Source organism: Emydura macquarii, unplaced genomic scaffold, assembly GCF_026122565.2.
Source record: "Emydura macquarii macquarii isolate MOO-44397 ecotype Brisbane River unplaced genomic scaffold, CSIRO-AGI_Emac_v2 contig_2636, whole genome shotgun sequence".
Lineage (NCBI taxonomy): Eukaryota > Metazoa > Chordata > Testudines > Chelidae > Emydura > Emydura macquarii.
The window spans coordinates 46436457-46458936 of record NW_027132773.1 but is presented as its reverse complement, the minus strand read 5'-3'; the positions used below and the strand labels follow the sequence as shown (position 1 = coordinate 46458936).

At 41.3% G+C, this 22480-nt stretch overlaps 1 protein-coding gene across 1 annotated transcript in view; it reads left to right on the top strand.

Moving 5' to 3' along the window:
• Positions 1-346: 346 nt before the first annotated feature.
• Positions 347-22480, top strand: part of ELAPOR2 (endosome-lysosome associated apoptosis and autophagy regulator family member 2) — a 126776-nt gene continuing 104642 nt past the window's right edge. Inside the window, exon 1 of the mRNA XM_067564007.1 lies at positions 347-649. Coding sequence (XP_067420108.1) covers positions 473-649 — 177 coding nt within the window. The 5' untranslated portion in view covers positions 347-472. The remainder of the gene's footprint in view (positions 650-22480) is intronic.

Sequence of the window (22480 nt, the reverse complement as noted above, 5' to 3'; positions counted from 1 at the left end):
CGGCGCTCCCCGGCCAGCCGGGCGCTAGCGGATCAGCTGCGCTGCCGGAGCCTCTCCCCGCGGCACGCGCCTGCGCGCGCTGCCTGGCTGCCTCCTGGGCCGAGCCGAGCCGGGCCGGGCCGGGCCGGGCCCCTCCTCTCTCCGCGCGGTGTCGCTCGCCGGCTTTGTCAGCCCTGCCCTGGCGGAGAGCGGAGGGAGGGAGCGGCCGGGGCGCAGGCTGGGTGGGACTCTGCAGCGCGCCGGTTGCAGCCGGCAGCGAGAGGGGAGGCGAGGAGGCGCTGAAAGCGGAGCCCCAGCTTGCAAACTCTCGCCCGCGGCGCCTAGCGGGAGCACACGGGAGGCGGGCGAGACGCCGCACGGGGAGCGAGAAGAGCGAGCCCCGCTCGAAGCCAGCGGGGCTACCAAGCCGTTGCCCTCCGCAGGCACGGGGAGCAGCGAGCGGGGGTTCAGGGAAGAGTTCGGCGTGCAGAAGATGCCCTGGATGGCCGGGAAGAAGAGGTGGTTCTGGGGTCCCGCCTGCTTGGGCTTTCACTGGCGCTCTGGCTTCCCCTCTTGGATTTGCTGCTGGGCTCTCATCTGCTGTCAGGCGGCTCGGGTTGTGGATGCTGTCGAGCCCTCCTCCGGCGTGCAGCTGCCTCAATGTCAAGAGGTGAGATCTCCCCCCCCCGGCTGGCTCATCAGCATCCAGCTGGAGTTAGACCTGCTTCGCTTGTAAAGCGATCACTTTACTCTCTTCCTGCTGTTGCAATACGGGGCGTGAGTCCTTCGGGTGCAGAGCAGTCGATTTTGTTCCACACTCGGGGGAACGACGCATGGACCCTTCAGTGTTGTGGAAGAGGCGCAATGTGCTGTCTGCATTTTAATGTTTTAAAACAAGGGAGCCGTTTGATAATGCAGTTACAAAGTCTTCTACGAGAGAGTTCTTTGCACTCTCTCATAAGTAGACGTAAATAAATACAGTGGCCTTAACATGATTGTTTTCATTCTGGATCAAATCACACTAGGTTTTGAGGTCTGGCTGCCTTTCCTGCTTAACTTAGCATCGTTATAAACCAAAATGTTGTACTAAATGTTGAGGTCTTTCTTTTTATTTAATGTCTATGTTAGGCTCTCAAAGATTTTCTGTTCTCCCCTGGCTTGTAGCACTTTTCACGGGACCTCAATCTGTAATAATGGGATGGCAGAGGAAACATGAGCAAGCTCTTGAAATGTCTTGGTTGAAACATTTGTAACCAAACCCAAGAGTGAGATGCTTTATTAAAATAAAGCCTCAAAATGAATCCAAAATAACAGAGGCTTCCTCCAAACAAGTGAGATTTGGCAGGTCTAGCTATTTATTGTCACTGGATCAAATACTTGTGGTAAATCTGCGGAAAGGGTACAAATTATGAGGAGAGAAGAGATCACTGTCTTTAGCTGATGCTAAATTGGCTGTCTGGAGTTGCAGTTGTAGTTATGTATTCTAGATTGAACATTCATATTAGGGGAAGATACAAATTTTGGTTAACCCATATCTTTTGCTAGTGCATTAAGGCAGGAATAGGGGTGACTTTAATTTCCTCTTGAGACTAGTGGTTTTTCTTTATTTAAAGTTTGGCAGATAATGCTATTTTTTAAAAAAGTTGAGTAAGATTGCAAGCGCTTTGGGATGGAGTTTTCCTCCCTGCATGTTTATAAGACATGATGCACACATGTGGGATGTGTGCTGCAAAATATAATTTTGAACATTGGGAGGAAAGAGACATCCCATTTTAGGAGGCTTGGAGTTAATCAATGTGACAGATCAGCTGATTTGCATTGTAGAAGCAGAAAATTTGTGGTTTATCTATAATTTGGCTAGATCTGGCTAATAAGCCTAAGGCTCAAGCCCTCATGTTTTATCGTAGCTCAGTCTAAGCTTATGGACCAATTCTGTTCCCCTTTCACAGCTCCAATTGTGATTTACTTCAGCCACAGCATGATTAGGTACCATATTTCTGAATCAAAAGATTCAGGCTGTCATTAGAAGGTATTACAGTTTTTTTCTTTATGCATGTCAAAATCAAAGACTTGATATCACTGGCTATCCTAAAGGCTTGAAAAGCACATCTTAATGCACAGGCATGCAGTTCAGTTTGAAATTTGTGCAGGATCTTTCCATCAGCTATAGACACCATTTTTTATTACTCCCCTTTTATAGGAGAGGAGTAAAATTTCCCATTTTTGATCCTCTCAAGCTTCCAATCCTTGGTCCCTGCTAGAAATAGACCCTTGCCCATAGTTGTGAGAGTATATATTACAGTGTCGCTAGTTTTTGAAATATAGAAAACGGACACCCCAGGGTTTACAGACTTAAAAAGTTATCTATAACACTGGTGTCTTCTAAGTGAGGAGTCAGCTAGTTAAATGAGCTGAGTTGAAGAAGAGTGAAAAAGTCAGGAAATCGCCTTGCAAGGCACTAGAGCTGTGATAGATCAGGGGCCAGAATCACAGCTGGTGTAAACAGGAATAACTACATGTACTAAAACATCCTTGGAATTGCTAAACATTATAGATGACATTTCCTAACTCAGTGTTGCAGCCAACATAGGAATTGTACATGAGACATTGTTCTAACGGATAAAGAAGAACTGATCACAGAGCTAAAAATTAATCCTAGCTTAGGTACAAGTGACCATGATTTGGTCACGTTTATAATATACAGCCAGCATGAAGTCCAGCCCAGTAATATATATACGTAATGCTTTAATAGGGCTAATTTCACAAAGCAGAAAAAATTGAGCCAAATCAGCTGAGAGGAAGAATTCAATCAGGAAAATGTGAATGATCATTGGGAATCATTTAAGAACACCTTACCAGCTGCCCAAAAAGCCAAGGAAGAAGGCTGTCCTGGTTTTAAAAAAAAAAAAATAACCAGCTTTAGAGGGGAAGCAAAGGTAGCTGTGAAAAATAAAATAAATAAACAAAAATCAAATGGAAGAAAGGGGAAGTTGATATTAATGAATATAAATCACAAGTTAGGAATTGTGGAAAATTAATGAGGGAAGTCAAGGGACACAATGAGAAATCTATGGCCAGCAGAGTTAAGGACAATAAGGAGATTTTAAAGAATACATTAGGAACAAAAAGAATCCTGACAATGGTACTGGTCCATTACTAGATGGAAATGGTGTAATTATCAATAATAATGGAGAAAAGGCAGAAATGTTCCATAAATATTTCTGTTCTGTGTTTGGGGGGGAAATAGATGATGCAGTCTCATCATATGGTGATGATAACCCTCTTTCCATTCCACTAGTATCTCTGGAGGATGTTAAACAAGCTACTAAAATTAGACATTTTAAAATCAGTAGGCCCAGATAAGTTGCATCTAAGAGGTTTAAAAGAGCTGGTTGAGGAGCTCACTCGACTGCTAATGCTGGTTTTCAATAAGTCTTGGAGCACTGGGGAAGTTCCAAAAGACTGGAAGAAAGCTCATGTTGTGCCAGTTTTAAAAAGAGTAAATCAGGTGACCTGGGTATAGGCCTATTAGCCTGACATTGATCCCAGGCAAGATAATGGAGCGGGTGGTATGGAACTTGATTAATGAAGAATTAAAGGAGGATAATGTAATTACTGCAAATTAAACAAGGGTATTATGGAAAATAGATCCTATCAAACTAACAATATCTTTTTTGATGAGATTATTAGGATTGATTGATGAAGATAATAGTGTTGACATAACATACTTAGACTTCTCTAAGGCATTTGACTTGGCACTGTATGGTATTTTGATTAAAAACAATTAGAATTATATAAAAGAAACATGGCACACATTAAATGGATTAAAAACTGGCTAACTGATAGGTCCCAAATCATAACTGACTATGGGGAATCAACTTCAAAGAGGTCTGTTTCCAGTGGGATCCTGAAGGGATTGGTTCTTGGCCTTATGTTGTTTAACATTTTGATCAGTGATCTGGAAGAAAACATAAAATTATCACTGATAAAGTTTGCAGATGACACACAACTTGGGGTGGTGGGAAATAATGAGGACAAGTCACGGACGCAGAGCAGTCTGGATCGTTTGGTAAACTGGGTCCAAGCAAACAATATGCATTTTAATATGGCTAATCATAAATGTCTACATCTTGGAACAAAGAATGTAGACCATACAGTACTTACTGATAGGGGGTCTATCATGGGAAGCAGTGACTCTGAAAAAGATTTGGGGGTCATGGTAAATAATCAGCTTCTAGTGTGATGATGTGGCCAAAAGGGCTGATGCGATCCTGGGATGCATAAACAGGGGAATCTTGAGCAGGAGCAGAGAGGTTATTTTACTTCTATATTTGGTACTGGTGCGACCAGTACTGTAATTCTGTCTCCAGTCCTGGTGCCCACAATTTAAGAAGGATGTTGATAATTTGGAGAGGGCTCAGAGAAGAGCCATGAGAATGATTAGAGGATTAGAAATGTTCCTTATAGTGACAGACCCCAAGGAGCTCAGTGTATTTGGCCTCAGCAAGAGAAGATTAAGGGGTGACTTGATTAGTCTGTAAGTACCTACATGTGGGGACAAATATTTAATAAGGGGCCCGTCAATCTAGCAGAGAAATGTATAACATGATCCAGTGGCTGGAAGTTGAAGTTAGACAAATTCAGACTGGAAATAAGGTGTACATTTTAAACAATGAGAGTAATTAACCATTAGAACAATTTACCAAGGGTGGTTCTGGATTCTCCATCACTGACAACCTTTAAATCTAGATTGAATGTTTTTCTAAAACATCTGCTGTCGGAATTATTTCAGGGAAATTTTATGGCCTGTGCTATACAGGATGTCAGACTAAATGATCACAATGGTCCCATCTGGCCTTAGAATCTATGAATCTGTTTAGCTGAATTGTGTCTGCTTATGCCAAGGATGAACCAGATACCCTTGTGAATACTCCCTGCACTGTGTGAATTACGGGTTGAGTTTAAAATTTGGAAATCTGGGAGTCTCATTTTCTTCAATGGGGATATGAAAATCTCGAGCCCTGTCATAGAAATGTTGTGTTAGGACATCTTGCCCATTCCTGTCCTACATTATATTCTTTAGTGCTTATTCCAGTTAGTTTTACTTTTAAATCTCCCAAGCAATGGAACTTCTTCCATGTGCCTTGAGAGACTCTTCCATAGACCTCATTATTGGGAAACGTTGAGATTCATTCTAAACTGACCTCTTCTTTCATCCCATCTCTGAGATGTACTGACCATTACATCATCTTGAATGATTCTTTTCCCTAATGGGTGCTTGCAGTCATTAAAAAAAGGTACAGTGTGGTGCCGCCCCTCTTACTTGTCTTTTAGCCAAGACTCTGCATGGTTAGGGCAAGGTTCTGATCATCACCTGCAGGGTACCACTGACCTCAGCAAGAGTGAGGATGTTCAGCACCTTTGGGGATTCATTTCTTTACTGTTCACTTTTCCTCATAAATTAATCTCTTCTGAACCTCTTAAATGTTTTATCGTTCTTTTCTGAATTGCTTCTGGTGTTGAAAGGACAGGAGAAAAAAATCACTGTTCTGGTCAGGCAAAATCAGTAAAACATGTAGGCTGCTGATTGTAGTGGTGTTGGCCTGAGGATGCTCTATAGTGTTTGCTGCTCACAGGAGAATTGTAACAGAGAGAGTAGTCCATCAGATAAAATACTGTGAGCACCAAGGAAACGTCAAATCTTCGTGCTACTATCCTATCCTTGAAAGACTTATTCACACAGATAGTCTCATTGACATGGAAATAAGCTATAGGAGCTGATCATGCAAATCTTATTTGCATGATCAATCCTTATGTGAATAGCCCCACTGAGAGGAAGCATGGTCCCGTGGCAGGGAGTACTAGCCTAGGACTTGGGAGACGTGGGTTTATTTCCTGCTCTGTCACAGACTTCCTGTGTGACATGAGGCAGTAGAAGTTAGGAACCTAATTCCTTTTGAGAATTCAGCTCTTAACCCCCATTTTACAGATGGGGAACTGAGGCAAAGAGGCTAATAGAACTTCTTTTCCTCATAAGGTGTCACGAGGATAAATTCATTCATGATTGTGAGGGACTCAGTACTATAGTGATGGGGCCATGTAAGTAATTAAGATAGACTGATGTCAATGAGTCCATTCACATGAGTAAAAAATACACTTACTACTTACTCATGAGCCCATGACTAGTGCCAGGGTGGTTATTGCAGAAGCAGGAATCCAGCAAAAGGCCCAGTGGGTCCCCAGCACTAGAGCAGGTTGGAAACTTTCTGATGAAAGTGTTATGTTGGAAAATGCCGATTTGTTGTAGTGAAATGTTTTGCTGAATCTTTTACAGATTTGACAAAACATCACTGAAACGCGTGCAGGCTTCCATTGGAAATCTGCCCGTGTTTCAGGGTCCACAGCTCTGTCAGGAAGCCTCCCTCAATGAATAGCAGCCATGAAATTGACAAGAATATCAATTTCACATTTAGTTTCAGGAATACCATATTTTGGTGTTTCTGAAACAGAATTGTCAGATGTCTTCAGTAACTTCAATACATTTTTGCTTTTGTCCTAAAGCAGAATGAAAGCAAATTCATAAACAGAGGAATTAATTCAAGCCATGCCCCCCATCTTTGATGACCCCACTGTATGCAGACTGCTGAGACAGCCCTTCAGGCCTGAGGGAGGAAGGCCAACCCATTGCCAAGTACACTGCTGATTTTCCTTGTTTGGCTACCAACACAGGGTGGAATGAGGCAGCATAGCGCCACCATATCCGCCTGGGGTTAGATGAGGATATAAAGGACGAGCTTGTGTGAATTAAACCTCCTTCAGTTTGAAGAATCTGACTTGGCCATCACAATTACTGATTCCTCACTTAAAATCTCTCTTCTTTGTAGTAATGAGCTTGTTTTATTTTTTTATTTAATTCAGTGTGTTTAAATTGAAGTCTCTGGGGAAACTCCATTAGGGATTTACCAGGAGAGGGCTGGGCAGTACAGGACAAACATTTCTGGGGAAAAAAAATCTAAGACAGGGGTATGTTGAGGTCACCCTGCAGTATAACAAAGGTTGGTGAGAACCAGAGTGTAACTCAAGTGTGGCTGGCAGGCTGCAGCTACACACGAACACTCAAGGTGTGGCTTGCATGCTGGAACGCTGATTATGAGCCACCCAGGTGGGAGCTACTTCAGCCAAGCATTGTAAGGCACTCAAGGTTGCAGGGCAGGCGTGGCACATCTACTCATTACTCTGGATTGTACTCAGGTCTGTCACACTGGCCTCTTTGGTTGTGGAGAAAAGCTGTAAAATGTGAAGCCTAAAACCTCAAAACCAAGGTGGTGAATAAAAGGAACACAAATGTTATCATGTTTAAAAATCATGAGATTATCTTGCTGTAATTCTAGTTTAATGTTTACACTGAGAATGGAATCCTCCAACAGTCACTGGCATTTCACCTGGAAACACACACTTTCAGGAAGTAATTGCAAAACACACTGGGTGAAGTCCTGACCTCATTGAAATCAAAGGGAGTTTGGCTGTTGACTTCAATGGAACGAGGATTTCGTTCTGTTTGCTTTAAAGGCCCATCTACACTAATATCTACCATGTTGAGAGGCCTAATAACATTCCAATAAGCCTCCAACACAGTGCAAACTCTGTTCAACTTGCAGTGCAGACCGGACAAACATGTTTTAACAAGTATTTCTGTACTGTGATACACAACCGGAAAAATCCAGGGTGAAATCCTGTTCCTGCTGAACTCCATGGGAATTGCCATTGACTTCAATAGAGCCAGGACTTAACCTCATGTCAAATTAAAGTCAATGGTCTCATGTCAATGGAGTTACGTCAGATATTACAATGGTTCTAAAGCTATTCTGCAAAACTGTCTGGGCCACAAGACTGAATTGTGTTCTAACAGAGCTGGCAGGCTACAACACTGAAATTAGGTCTTCCAATAGGGTATAATTACATTGTAGATAGGATATGTGCTTCTAAAGTACTGAAATTCAGGTCTGAAAACAGTAGGGCTATCTTAATCCTGAAGTGCTAATTAATGAGTAAATAGTAAAACTGTTTTGCTTAGTGACAGCTTAATACCAAAGACACAATATGGTCCTGCAGGATCCATTCATATCTAAGAAATAATGGGCAGTTTGTTGTCAGAGTAAATTTTTGTCTGTGGTATGTACCAGAAGAAATTGGACATGTACACTCACATGTATTAATCTGATTCTAGTTTGACACATTTTTCAAATAAACTAGAATTATTTATGGATTTAGAGTCATAACACAAAGAAGCGGGTTTTGGAATTTTAACCTCATGACATTATGCTGTTACAAATTGCTGGCATTGCTAAAGCATGACAACTGGACGTTGTTGAGTTTTCTTCCTCAAGGTTTCTTCCTCAAGGTTTCGGGCTAGACCGAGTCTCCGGAATATAGCCTGTAGTACAGGACAGGAGGTGGCTGTGCTGCTTCAGCAGCGTTCCAGGGAAGGAATTGTGGCTAGGGGAGCTATGATCTGCTGCCTGCTCTGAGAGGGGGTGGTAGTGGTGGTGTGATTTGTTGCTGGCTTATAGCAACAGCCAGTTACAGTCCCTCCCTCTTGCTGGTTTAGCTGTGCTGGCCAGGGAATAGGGAGGGTTGGTGGCAAGGCTCCACCCGTTTTCCATCACTCCTTGCCTGCCTGCTCTGGGGAGGGAGGAAGTGGGTGCCCAGAATAGCATCTGCTCACACCTGAACCCAAGCTCTGAGTAACATGTAGGGAGGTTAGTGAGGTTTCTCATTCCCCTACATAAGCATGTAAACCAAGTTACAATCTAGCTGGTAGTAAGCTATGCATTTGTTACTTGCCTAAAAAAGTGAGCTAGCCCTATGGGTTGGATGGCAATGCAAGAGAGAAATAGAGAGAGGGAGGACTTAGAGGGCTTCTCCTAAATTGTCCACCCACCCTTCTTACTCCTGCTAAGCTACAAACTCTATTCTTACCAGATAGTGTAAAATTTTTATTTGTGTTTTTTGGCTGCTTAATTTTAGGTATGTGCAGTTGTCATGCACTCACACTGGGCCCAGTCCTGCCCTCAGATATATGGGCATAACTCCAGTTGAAGTTACTGGACTAATTTCTGCACCTACCTATGTCTAGAGGCTGGTAGGAGAATGCAAAAAGTGATTCACTAACACTTGACAAATAATTAACGTCTTTGATATCCTGGAGGTCCTATCGCTCCTCATGCGACAGTGAAAATGAAATAGGCAGGAAAATGTTCCCAGATCACCTGTATTTCCCAACTTTAGCTTGATGGATCATCTGAAAGTTTGTAGGAAGTGCATTATTTGCTATATTATCCATTATCTTCTTTTTATAAAAAACATTCAGTCATCCAGTCTGGGAGCAAACAAAATATCATGTGATGCTGAGAGCCAGTCACCCACTAAAAGTAATGAATAGCAAATATATTAAGTGAACAGTTCCCAAACAAGCCATAATCTGGCACTTTTTTTACATAAAATACTGGTGAATACTTATGAATAAAGCATATGTTTGCAGAAATCAGGATCTGGTTGTGAGTGTCAGTTTTGCAAAAGTGGGCTTTCGCAAAACCTAAATCCAGTAGAAGTGTTTTGGGGCTTTTATTTAATTTAAAAAGAAACAAATTAAAACAAACAAACAAACAAACCATTCTCTTGATAGGTTGGCATCCTAATCTTTGCAGCTTTGTGTCTGTGCTTGAGAACAGAACACTTGGTCTGCACAAAGTTATTGTACAAGTATAACTATGTTGATTAGGAGTGTGATGAGTTTTTTATTGGTACAATTATACCAGTACAACCCCTGTAGTGTGGATACATTATACTGTTATATCTTATTCTCCTTCCCATATGGGAATAAGGTATACACACATAAGCACACTTATATCAGTATAACTGAATCCACACAAAGGAAGTTGTACTGCTTTACCTATATTGGAGTAGCTAAAACAGTACAACTCTTTCGTATTTAGACAAGGGCTGAGAGTGAAATTGAATGGAAGGAAATGTAAAACTGACTATTTTGTTTCTATTGTTTTGAGCTCTGAGACACGCCAAAAGTAAACAAAACTGTGTAAATAGTGACAAAGATATTCAGTGCAGATTCTCCGGTGGTATAAATCGACAGTTCCATTGCAGTCAGTGGAACACCAGTTTACACCAGCTGAAGATCTGGACCATGATTTTTAACCTGTTAGTGTTTCTCAAAGGAAGAAAGGAAAGCCAAAGAAAACGTGTTTTGAAAGAAATTCTAGAAAATGGCATAATATCAGGCAGATGACTCGTATGCAGAATTGCCCTCTAGTAATAAAGATGTTGCTTTTAAAAACTTTTCTGTCCTCTGCTTTTGTATGAGAAACCCACACAAACAATGGGAAGTTGACTAATTGATGGTGCAGGTGGAATATTGAAACTGATGCTTTGTACAGCTTCCAATCCAGCACAGCACTTAAATATGTGCTTAAAGTTAAAAAAAGGTGTATTCCATTAGTTCCATTGAAGTCAAGGCAAAGGTGTGATATTAAACTGATGTTCCTCTAAATAGTTAAGTCTTAAAACATCCTCTTTTAAATTGCTTGAAAACTGTTTGGTTGATGCTGGTTTTCTTGTAAAAGACACTTTTTTGATATTTACATGTGGTGTACCTAAAACTGACAATATCCCTCTAAATGCTTTTGTAAATTTAATTTGTGTAACAGATTGGACATGATGTTTCTTTGGGACTCCATAACGGTAGAGGAAATACAACAAAAAGGGCTGCATTGATTCTGCAAATGATTCAGGCTGGCATTGGTTCAGAGTCTTGCTAGATTAAAAGGACAATTTGTTAAATTTATATTACTTTTATCCTCTTCCAGATAAATATCCTGAAAGCCTCAATCAGTGCAGAATGAGACATGAGGTTGTTTGGCAATATTTTGTGTACCGAATCCTTGGAAATATATTTTCCCACAGATACTGTAACTGTAGAAATTAATCTGTATTCAGAGCATAGACTGAACCACTGTTTTAATGAACATATGGAAAGAGATGCACATCCTGTAAAATATATATACACACACACGTAAGCCAAAAAAGATGTTCATGTTGCCATACATGGTTCATTCAAATTGTAGAAATCTCCTAAATAAGTGCCATATAATATTTGTTCTAAATTTTGCCCCAGTTGCATTTTTTTTTTCTTATAAAGGGCAATATTACTCCCATTGAAGTCATAATGCAGCCAGTTCTTTTTTGCATTTGATGTCTGTTGAAAACCATTTTTTTCTAGTAACGGGGAAGAGCAACAGGCTTGAAAGGAAAGGAGTGAATTAGATGCAGCATGTTGGCATTCTGATTAAAACAACAACATTCAGGATTGCCAGACCTTTTCATAGTAATAATTATATGGCTCTGAATAAAGACCCAAACTATATTTGCAGAAGAACATGGGCATTAAGCTTGTATAACAAACCAAAGTGTGTTCCAGTCCTGGCATGTGTAAATTTTTGTACACATGAAACACACATGTACACACACATGGTTGTGTGAGCTTTCTTCTTACACGAGCTCACACACATTGTGAGCTGCAGATGACTTACAATATTGACTGTCTGTGAAAAACAGGCATAAAAATTACTGCCCTCAGTGCAAAAATACACAGCTTCCATATGGAAGCTATCTTGTGGTGAGCAGGTTTCCTACATGATTAACAACTGCATGATTAACAAAACAGCAAGAATTCAGTGTCACCTTAAAGACGAAGTGGGTTTCTGCCCATGAAAGCTTATGCCCAAATAAATTTGTTAGTCTTTAAGGTGCCACCGAATTTTCTCTGTTTTGCTAAAAACAGACTAACATGGCTACCCCTCTGTAACTCATCAACATGCAAGGCAAATGATTAACAAAAATACTTGCAAAGTTCTGGTGTTCTTAGCGTGCTTGTAAGCCTTTCCCTAGAAGCATGCTTAATTGCTTTGCTCTGTGTCTATTCATTAGAACTATTATTATTTATTATGTGTATTGTCGTAATACTTAGGAGGCCTAGTTGTGGAGTAGGAGCCTACTGTGCAATTTTGACATCTGAAGTATTGAATGCATAAAGCCTGTGAGCTCGATGCTCTGTTGCCTCGCACCTCACATAATCAATTACACCCGCTGCAAAGTGAGTGAAAAATGCTATGAGATCAGAATGGTACCATATTATACCCACTTTGCACCGCTGTACATGACTACACGAGGTGCACAGCAGCAGATGTTCAGAACCTATGTGAATAGGTAAGAGGGCAGGTATTTGAGCTACATAAGGAACCATTTAAATTAGGGCTGTCAATTAAGCGCAGTCAACGCATGTGACTAACTCAAAACACATTAATGCATGATTTTTTTAACATGTTAATCGCACACCAGGGCACCCCTCCTCCCGTCGCCCTCCTCCACTGCTATTCCCTCCTCCTTCCTCCCACCCCTTACATGGAGCCACCCGTGGCCAAGCTGCTTTGGATCAGGTGCCTGCCTCCTGTCTGCTGTGCACAGTGAGGCTGGGATGATGTCGGGGTGTCCCCATCCCCCCTGCTTGTGTACCTGATCTCCACTGAACTGGGGTAGGGAGACAAGGAGCTTGTCTTTTCTGCTGCCTCTGGGTCAGGAGGCAGGGAGCTGCTGGTGGCTTCTGCTGTTTGAATAAGTGTTCAGGCTGGTGAGTGCTCTGCTCAAGAAAGAGATCTTGGAGTCATTGTGGATAGTTCTCTGAAAACATCCACTCAATGTGCAGCGGCAGTCAAAAAAGCTAACAGAATGTTGGGAAACATTAGGAAAGGGATAAATAATAAGACAGAAAATATCATATTGCCTCTTTATAAGTCCATGGTATGCCCACATCTTGAATACTGTGTGTAGCTTTGGTTTCCCCATCTCAAAAAAGATCTATTGACACTGGCAAAGGTACAGAAAAGGGCAACTAAAATGATTTACAGGTATGGAAAAGCTTCCATATGAGGAGAGATTAATAAGTGTGGAACTTTTCTATCATAACCCCCTTAGTCTTCTTTTTTTCAAGCTGAAGTCTATAAAATCATGACTGGTGTGGAGAAAGTAAATAAAGAAGTGTTATTTATTCCTTCTCATAACACAAGAACTACGGGTCACCAAATGAAATTAATAGGCAGCAGGTTTAAAACGAGAAAAAGGAAGTATTTCTTCACACAATGCACAGTCAACCTGTGGAACTCCTTGCTAGAGGATGTTGTGAAGGGCAAGAGTATAATGGGGTTCAAACAAGAACTAGATAAGTTAATGGAGGATAGGTCCATCAATGGCTGTTTGCTAGATGGGCAGCATTTGCTGTTTGCCAGAAGCTGGGAATGGGTGACAGGATGGATCTCCTGATGATTACATGTTCTATTCATTCCCTCTGAAGCACCTGGCATTGGCCACTGTCGGACGACAAGACACTGGGCTAGATGGACCATTGGTCTGACCCATGGCCATTCTTATGTTCTTAAAGAGAGCGCTGAACACACACACACACATTTCCCCTCCAACATCCAAAAATATTTAAATAAATGGTATTCTATTATTGTTTAACAGTGCGATTTAAAAAAAAGAATTACGATTAATCACAATTTTAATCATTTGACAGCTCTAGTTTAAATCAATGAGGGATTTAGACAACTCTGATTATTGAAAGACAGTGGGCCCATTTATGCCCACAAGCCAGCTTGCATGGGTATAACTGAGGTTGGCACTGAACCCAAGGTTGTTTATTTAGGCCCAAATTCTGCCCATAGAGCTTGAGTCTGCTCTCATTAACTATAACATTACAGAACAAGTTCTGAGATCCCATTTCAGCTAAGTACTTAAGTGCATGCTAGTATACTCACATGGAAACTAAAAACGCCTTTTCATGTTATTCTGTACCTGGAAAGATAATGGAGCAAATAATTAAGCAATCAATTTGCAAACATCTAGAAGATAATAAGGTAATAAGTAACAGTCAGCATGGATTTGTCAAGAACAAATCATGTCAAACCAGCCTGATAGCTTTCTTTGGCAGGGTAACAAGCCTTGTGGATGGGGGCAGGCAGTAGATGTGGTATATTTTGACTTTAGTAAGGCTTTTGATACTGTCCTGCATGACCGTCTCTTAAACAAACTAGGGAAATACAACCTAGATGGAGCAAAACTGGTTGGAAAACTGTTCCCAGAGAGTAATCAATGCTTCACAGTCATGCTGGAAGGGCATAACAAGTGAGGTTCTGCAGGGATCAGTTCTGGGTCCAGTTCTGTTCAATATTTTCATCAATGATTTAGATAATGGCATAGAGAGTACACTTATTAAGTTTGCGGATGATACCAAGCTGGGAGGGGTTGCAAGTGCTTTGGAGGATAGGATTATAATTCAGAATGATCTGGACAAACTGGAGAATTGGTCTAAGGTAAATAGGATTAAATTCAATAAGGACAAATGCAAAGTACTCCACTTAAGAAGGAACAATCAGTTGCACATGTACAAAATGGGAAATGACTGCCTAGGAAGGAGTACTGTGGACCTGTAAAGAAGGGCATCACTGGAGATTTTTAAGAGAAGGTTAGATAAACACCTGTCAGGGATGGTCTAGATATTACTTAGTCCTGCCATGAATGCAGGGGATTGGACTAGATGACTTTGTGGGTCCCTTTCAGCCCTATGATTATTAACATGATCTTTCCATATAGGCATTCACAAATAATATTTATAGCCTGTATTTGTCAAATTAAAAAAACAAACAAACTATTTGTTTCGTTAACCTCTTACAATCTGTATATTTACTTTGTTCAAATTTCATAAATGGTAACCCCATGTAGACTGATGGGGACAATTCTTGTTGCTACTTAAATCTCTTATGTTTGCTTATACATATACGGTTGCTAACTTTCTAATTGCTGGGACAGCCTAATTTGGCAATTAACTGATCTTTGACTACTAGCAGTAAATATGCCTAATGGTCTGTGATGGGATGTTAGATGGGGTGGATTCTGAGTTACTAAAGAGAATTCTTTCCAGGTTTCTGGCTGGTGAGTCTTGCCCACATGCTCAGGGTTTAGCTGATCGCCATATTTGAGAGGGAATTTCCCCCCAGTGTAGATAGGCAGAGGCTGTGGTTTGTTTTTTTTTGCCTTTCTCTGCAGCATGGGGCACAGGTCACATGCTGGTAGATGCTCTGTACCTTGAAGTCTTTAAATCATTAGTCTTAGGTTAGGGGTCTATTACAGGAGTGGGTGGGTGAGATTCTGTGGCCTGCGTTGTGCAGGAGGTCAGACTAGTTGATCTTAATGATCCCTTCTGACCTTAAAGTCTATGAGTCAGTCCCTGGAGCAAGGGGCTGAGGCAATTGGGGCAAGGCAGGGTAGGCAAGCAGTCCCCAGAACGAGGGGTTGGGGCAATTGCGGCATGGCGGGGGTTGGTCCCTGGAGCAAAGGGCTGGGCAATCAGGGTGCTGTAAGAAAGGGGAGGGTTGGTCCCTGTAGCGAGGGTCTGGGGGGGGGGCAGTCGGGACACAGTGGGGCAGGTAGAAGTTTGATCCCTGGGGTGGGAAAATCAGGGCACAGTGGGGTCAGTCCCTGGAGTGAGGGGCTGGGAAATCGGGGGCACAGCAGGGCTGGGGGAGGGGAGGACAGGATTTCCTCCCCCCAGCAGCTGGCGCCGGTACCTACCTCTCTGCCAGAGGGGCAGGAGCCTGGTCCAGAGCCAGCCAGCCACCCACTGCTCTCCGTCAGCAGCTGAGCAGAGAGTAGCTCCTTCAGGGTCCAGCAACAGCAGCTGTTCTTACCACTACGGGTGGTGGAGGACGGTTACTGCGGGTAACTGGACGACCAGACGCTGCCCGGTCTCCTTTTCGACCAGACTTTCTGGTAAAAAACCGGACACCTGGCAACCCTGTGTACATATGAGAAAGATGATAAAAACAGGCATCTGATCCAAAGCCCATTAAAGTCAATGGAAGAAACTGCATTTCAATGGATTTTGAATCAGACCGATAAACTTTACTCATCAGTGTCACCAGCGAATGACTAAGAAAGATTGGATGATTATATAAAATGAGGGCCATGAATATTAAAATGTAAAAATAAAACCACTTTACCAATGTCTTTTTATTAATTCAGGCAGCAGGGAAAGTCAGTCCTTCCGTTAACACATCTGATAGCAGACTTAATCTGAACTGCTCACTGGAAAAGTACAAAGGGAAAAATGAGGCTTTTGAGAAATTGAATACAGAATTTCTGGCAGATTTGCTAGGCGTTAAGACTTTGACAACACAAAGGCACTTATTAAACAAAATTAAAAATCAATGCTTTGTAACTAAGATTCACTATAACTCTTGGGTCTGGTTATGTTGACATGACAGAGAAGTGTTAGTCAAATTGCACCCAAATCTTTGTGCTGGAGATTCTTGGTCCTACTCTTTATTTTCTGCATTTCTCCCCTTGCCCTGATTCTTGTTCATGCATCGGGATGTAGTCACAGAAACACCTTCCTGGAGCTTTGTGTCAGGAAGGAAGGACGGAAGAAGAGAGTTGCTCATTGTGTCGGAAGAGAATCTGGGAAACAGTTGCAGAGAGTGACTTCAACCCATGATGGCTGGGTCTGTCCCTGCTCTTGTTGAAGTCAGTGGGGAAGAAAGATGGACCCAGTGGTTAAGATGTTATCCTCAGACTTGGGAGACCTGCTTTCACTTCCCTAGTCTACAATAATCTTGCTGTGTGATGTTGAGCAAATCACTTAGTCTTTCTGTACATCAGTTCCTGATCTATAAAATGGGGAAAATAACAATTCCCTACCTCATAGGGGTGTGGTGAGGATAGATACATTTAAGACTGTGAGCTGATCAGATACTACAGTAATGGAGACTATGTAAGTACCCAAGGATATGTCTACACTTTGAGCAGGGGTGTGATTCTTAGCTCAAAGAGACGTACCTGTGCTAGTTCTATCAAGTTAATGTGCTCAACGCAGAAGTGCAGTGGTCTGGTGCGAGCAGTGGGAGTATGTACCTGAGGAGACTAGCTGCTTGTGCTGCCTCAGCTACACTTTTTTGTTGTCCAGTCACTCAGTTTTGTGCGAACCCTTTAACTCTTTGCAGTCAGTTTTACACTTACAAAATTACTCAAGATAGTTATTATCCACAAACTTTGCCACCTCACTGTTTACCCCTTTTTCCAGATCATTTACGAATATGTTAAACACCACTGGTCCCAGTACACATCCTTGGAGGGCTCCTCTTTCTGCTGTGAAACCTGACCATTTATTCCTATCCTTTGTTTCCTATCTCAGAAACAGTTACTGATGCAGGAAAAGATCTTCTTTCTTAGCCCATGACTGCTTACTCTGTATAAGAACCTTTGATGTGGCACTTCATCAAAATCTTCCTGAAAGTCTATGTACACTATATTCATTGGATCAACTTTGTCCACATGCTTGCTGACACCCACAAAGAATTCTAATAGATTGGTGAGGCATGATTTCCCTTTACAAAAGCTGTGTTGACTCTTCCCTAACATAATATGTTCATCTATGTATCTGATAATTCTGTTCTTAACTATAGTTTCAACCGATTTGCCTGGTACTGAAGTTAGGCTTACTGGCCTGTAATTGCCAGGATCGCAACTGGAGCCTTTTTAAAAAAATTGGTATTACATTAACTAGCCTCCAATCCTCTGGTACAGAGGCTGATTTAAGCGATAGATTACATACCACAATTAGTAATTCTGTAGTTATTTGAGCTTTTTCAGAGCTCTTGGGTGACTACCATCCAGTTCTGGTGACTTACTACTATTTAATTTATCAATTTGTTCCAAAACCTCCTCTGACATCTCAAAAAATAACTTAGTTTTTGCCGTGAAACCAAATTTTCATTTTCAACCGGGTCTCCTACTTGAGAAAGAAAGTCTAAGATGTATCACTAGTGGAATGCTGAATGCGAAGGTGCATTTTACAGCACTTTTGAAAGGTCATCAGGTTTGGACTCAGCTAGATTTCCACTTTGCCACCTTGAATGTGCCTGTAAGGTCTTGATCCTGCCAACACGTCTGTACTTAATTTTACTCCTGTGAGTAGTTCTATTGTGCAGGATCGGTGTTAGTAAATTTAGATGCGTGTGTAAGTGTTTGCAGGATCTCGGCCTAAATAAGCACCTGGTTTGTAGGGTGCTGGGCATTCTGAGCATTTTCAGAAAGAATAATACAGCGCTTCATGGCCTTTTGACTGAGGTCGAGTTTTAAACTCTATGGGTTACCTGTTTATTTATTTATTTATTTTTTTTTTGGAAACATTTACTCAATAAAAAACTTTAAATCTGTTTAGTATCTGACACTTCCTCTGTCAGGGTATTAACCGAATGTACTTTTAAGGGATGTTCGTGGTCTAAGAGGTCTCTCTTTAACTGTTATGGCCCTGCTGTTAAGTCTCACATGTTTCTCCTCTAAATTTGCTGGAGTTTTCTTGCCTTGTGGCAAATTCAGTCTATTGGGAGCCTCATTTTTCACTTCTTGTTGTGGTCTGATCTTATTTCTTTTTTTGGAGTGTAAAAAGGAAGGAAAATTCGCCTTGTACATAGAGTATGATGTAGTTTGCCTTCTCTCATCAACATTGTAGCTAACTAGTACTGGTTAAATCTGCTATTTCAGTTCTCCATTGTTGGAGTGAAGTTCTGGTTGTAAAAATTGAAGGCTCAAGGTAAATTGCTATTGAAAAAAATGCTTTAATGCAGGAAAAGGGATCTGCTACTAGATTGGAGACTTCACAAAAGGTAGGCAGTTGCTTCTCACTATTTGTGGTCTCCAGCACCTTCAGCCTTTTTGATGTGAAATATCACTTTAAAGAAACCCCTGAGTCTCTCTACAAGCTAACGGTTTAGAGGATTACTGTGATGTAAATTCACTGCTAAGCATGACTGTGCATAAAAGGCACTCTTCACTCTAGCACAGCATGCAAAGGAAGAACTACATTTCACTAAGTCTGAGATAAATTTTTGACCCCATAGAACCAAGCTAATGGGGTCCAAAAATGTTTGTAGGACTGATGAAACTCCACAGTCCTACCTAAATTAATACTTTAATGTAAGGATTTTTGAATAACAGAGACTAATCTGTGGTGAAGTTTTAGCTGTATCCTTTTGTGATCTGAAAGTTACTTAATTCTAACTTAAAAAAACCCCCCGAGAGTTCTGTAGCACTTTAAAGACTAACAAATTTAATTTAAAAAATATTTTGAACCTATCTGAGGCTTGATCTAACACCAGAGCAAGCCTCAGATAGGCACGATATATTTTTGATAGAAGATTAAAACACATTAGCCTTATTCAGAAACTATTTTTTCAGAACGTGTATCGCAAAGCAATTTTCTGTTTAACGCTATTTCTTCCCATTGACCATCTTCCCATTAGCTTTGTGGGAACTGGATCAGACCCCTAGTGCATTCCACTTGAGGTTCCAAAGCAGTTTTAAAACATTAATGAAAGGCCCAGTTCTGCAAGACCTACACATAGGGAGCTTCAGTGGGAATTTTTCACCTACAGGGCTTGCGGGATCATGCCTTAAGCCTGGCAGCATGCCAGTGAGATAAGTAAATACTACAACGGTGATATTACAGGTGGATAAACTGAGGACAGAGAGTTTCAGTGATTCACCTATGGTCACACCATGAATCAGTGGTGGAAAGACAAACAGAAGCTAAAAATCCCTATTCTTAGTCCTCACTCTAAACACCAAGCGACATTTTCTCTCTCCTAATGAACCCCAATCGCTGTCCTTAATCATGCAGCGCACCACCATTGGCTCCAGTGTTGTCTGTTTTGATCTGGCCCCATGCTTATGCTGCTGAAAAAAACCTTTAACACCATATAACTCAAAATCAATATTTGTAAACAAGTTATTTTCATGACTTTCAGTCAGTATTTTAGGAGCTGCAATTTATTACAGAACCACAGGCTTGATTCGCTTTTCTATGTGTCTGTGAGTAACCATGCTAACACAATGATGTCAAGGTTTTAATATTAGTTAGTTTCTTCCCTTTGACTACACATTGGTTTTACTTTGAAGCTAACTGCCGGACCAACCAATAGTTCAAAAGGATCCATCTGTGGGAAGTGGATGTGTTTCAGCTAAATGGTTGAGGCTTAAATATTAGTAGACTTCTGTGGAAGAGAAAAAGAGAAATCAAAATATGTAATTGATTAGATGAGGTAATGTAGAATCTGAGGGGTGGTCTACACCAGAAAGTTAGAGAGACAAGGTGGGTGAGGTAATATCTTTTATCGGACGGACCGTCTTCAATTGATGAGAGAAACAAGCTTTTGAGTCACATATAGCTCTTCTTCAGGTCTGGGAAAGGTACTTTGATCATTAAAGTTAAATGCAAGGTCCAATAAAAGATATTACCTCACCCACCTTATCTCTCTCTAATATCCTAGGACCAACTTGGCTACCACTAGACTGCACACTAGAAAGTTAAGTCAGCTTAACTACGTAGCTCAGAGTTGTGGAAAAATTTCACGCCCTGTGTGATGTAATTAAGCTGACCTAAACCCCAGTATATAAACTGCTAGGTTAATGGAAGAATTATTGTCGATCTAGCTACTGCATCTCAGAGAGGTGGATTTATTATAGTGACAGAAGAACCCCTTCTGCTATAATAATTGTCTACAATACAGCACTAGAGTGTCGCAACTGTAGGTCTGCTGCTGTAACATTTCTAGTATAGAAATGCCCTGGGTAGCATTGAGTTAATGACTCTTTAATTATTACAGTACTGGGATGTGACAGGTCTAGTAGTTTAACTTTTGCATGATAAATTCCCTTTTCTCTTCTACTATACAACAAAGATGGTCTGCTAACTCATTCATTATTTGATCTATGAGCAACGTTTTTTATGTAATTATAAATGTCAAGGAAAAACCATCTCTTCTGTTAATAGAGATTGAGTTGCCTATTGTCTTTAAAGGCTAATGAGTGCTTGGTATATGTTAAATATTTTAATTAGTAAAGATTGTTTCATAGTTAGCTAGCCTGTTGCACTAAACTCTATAGAAAGATTTTTGGATGGCATTCTTGGAAAGGTGTGAAAAATCATTACATTTTTTTAGTTGATCTGAGTTGCCAATAATAGGTGATTGAAATGCATAATTTTCTTACTGCATTAAAATAATCTTCTTTTTAAAGTGCTAAACACGTCTACCATGGCTGCATCTGATGAGGATAATGATAAATATTACTTCTCATTTCATGTTCCGCATGCGCGTGTGTCAAGAAATCCTTATTTCAATTTGAAGGCCAAGAGTGATATGTATGATGTTTAGAATCACCCCTAATTAATTGGATATGGTGCCTTCCTGGTTGGCACTATTTGGCAGCCTTGCTAACGTTCTCAGCAGAAAGTTCAGGGAGTGAATTCATATGAAATCTGCACAGCCATCTCACCTTGCATAGTTGCACCTTCCTTTGGAGGAAAACATGGGAGGGTAGAAAAACTCAGCTAGGCCTCAAAGTTTGCTGGTCATAATTGCCTCTATTAGGAGGGACTTGGATGGCCATGGAACAGGAACAGGAATGAGGCTTTCCAACCACACACATTTTGAGTAGGATACCCTCAGATCCATGGCGGGAGAAGCTGACCTGCATAATCAGCTGTCCCTCCATGTGACTGATCTCCACCTTTCCTCTGGTGGCATGACTCCAGCATGTTGCAGTTGGCTTAGTTTCTCTATGGCTGTGCAATAGAAGCATGGTGGGTCTCTGGAAAAAAAAAATTCTGCTTTAAGCATTAATGGGTGGCTGGAGGAAATATCACCAATGCTAGGGCCTCTCCACTTAGGGGATGCTCTAGACCATGAAATGCATGGGAAGCTTGCCCCGTTGCCCCATGTTGTACCTTTTTTTTTGGATAGACAGAGGCCTTGAACCTCCAAGACATCAATCCTTGACTTGTATTCCTGGCGTCACCATCACTAAATCAGTTCATGAAAGGGAAGGAAGCAGCTATAACAATAAGGCTATGTTTAAAAAAAAAAATTGGTAGAATAGAGTCTTATCTTGCGACATGAACTCACAGGAGTCCTCCTGTTAAAGTCAATGGGTTGACTCTCATGAGTAGAGGTTATTAAGTCTGGCTCAATGAAAGTAGAATTGTTTTAAAAGGTTTCTGCTCCTTTCGGGCCTAATCCTAAGAGGAACATTGTGGCCACAACTCACTGCACAGATGGGAGTTGTGGGTCATCAGCACCTCTCAGTGTCAGATCATTGGTGGAAAAGTTTAATTAACATAAAGGGACTGGGATGAAACACTGTCAGTAAGAGGTTTCCGTTATGTTTTTCTTCGTATTAGCATAGTGCCCAGAAAGCCCAGGCAAGGAGCAGATCTGTGTTATGCTGGGTGCTGAACACATACATGCAAGAAGATAGTCCCAGCTCCAAAGAGCTTATGACCGAGGGGCCAGATCCTTGGCCAGTGCAACTCAACATCACT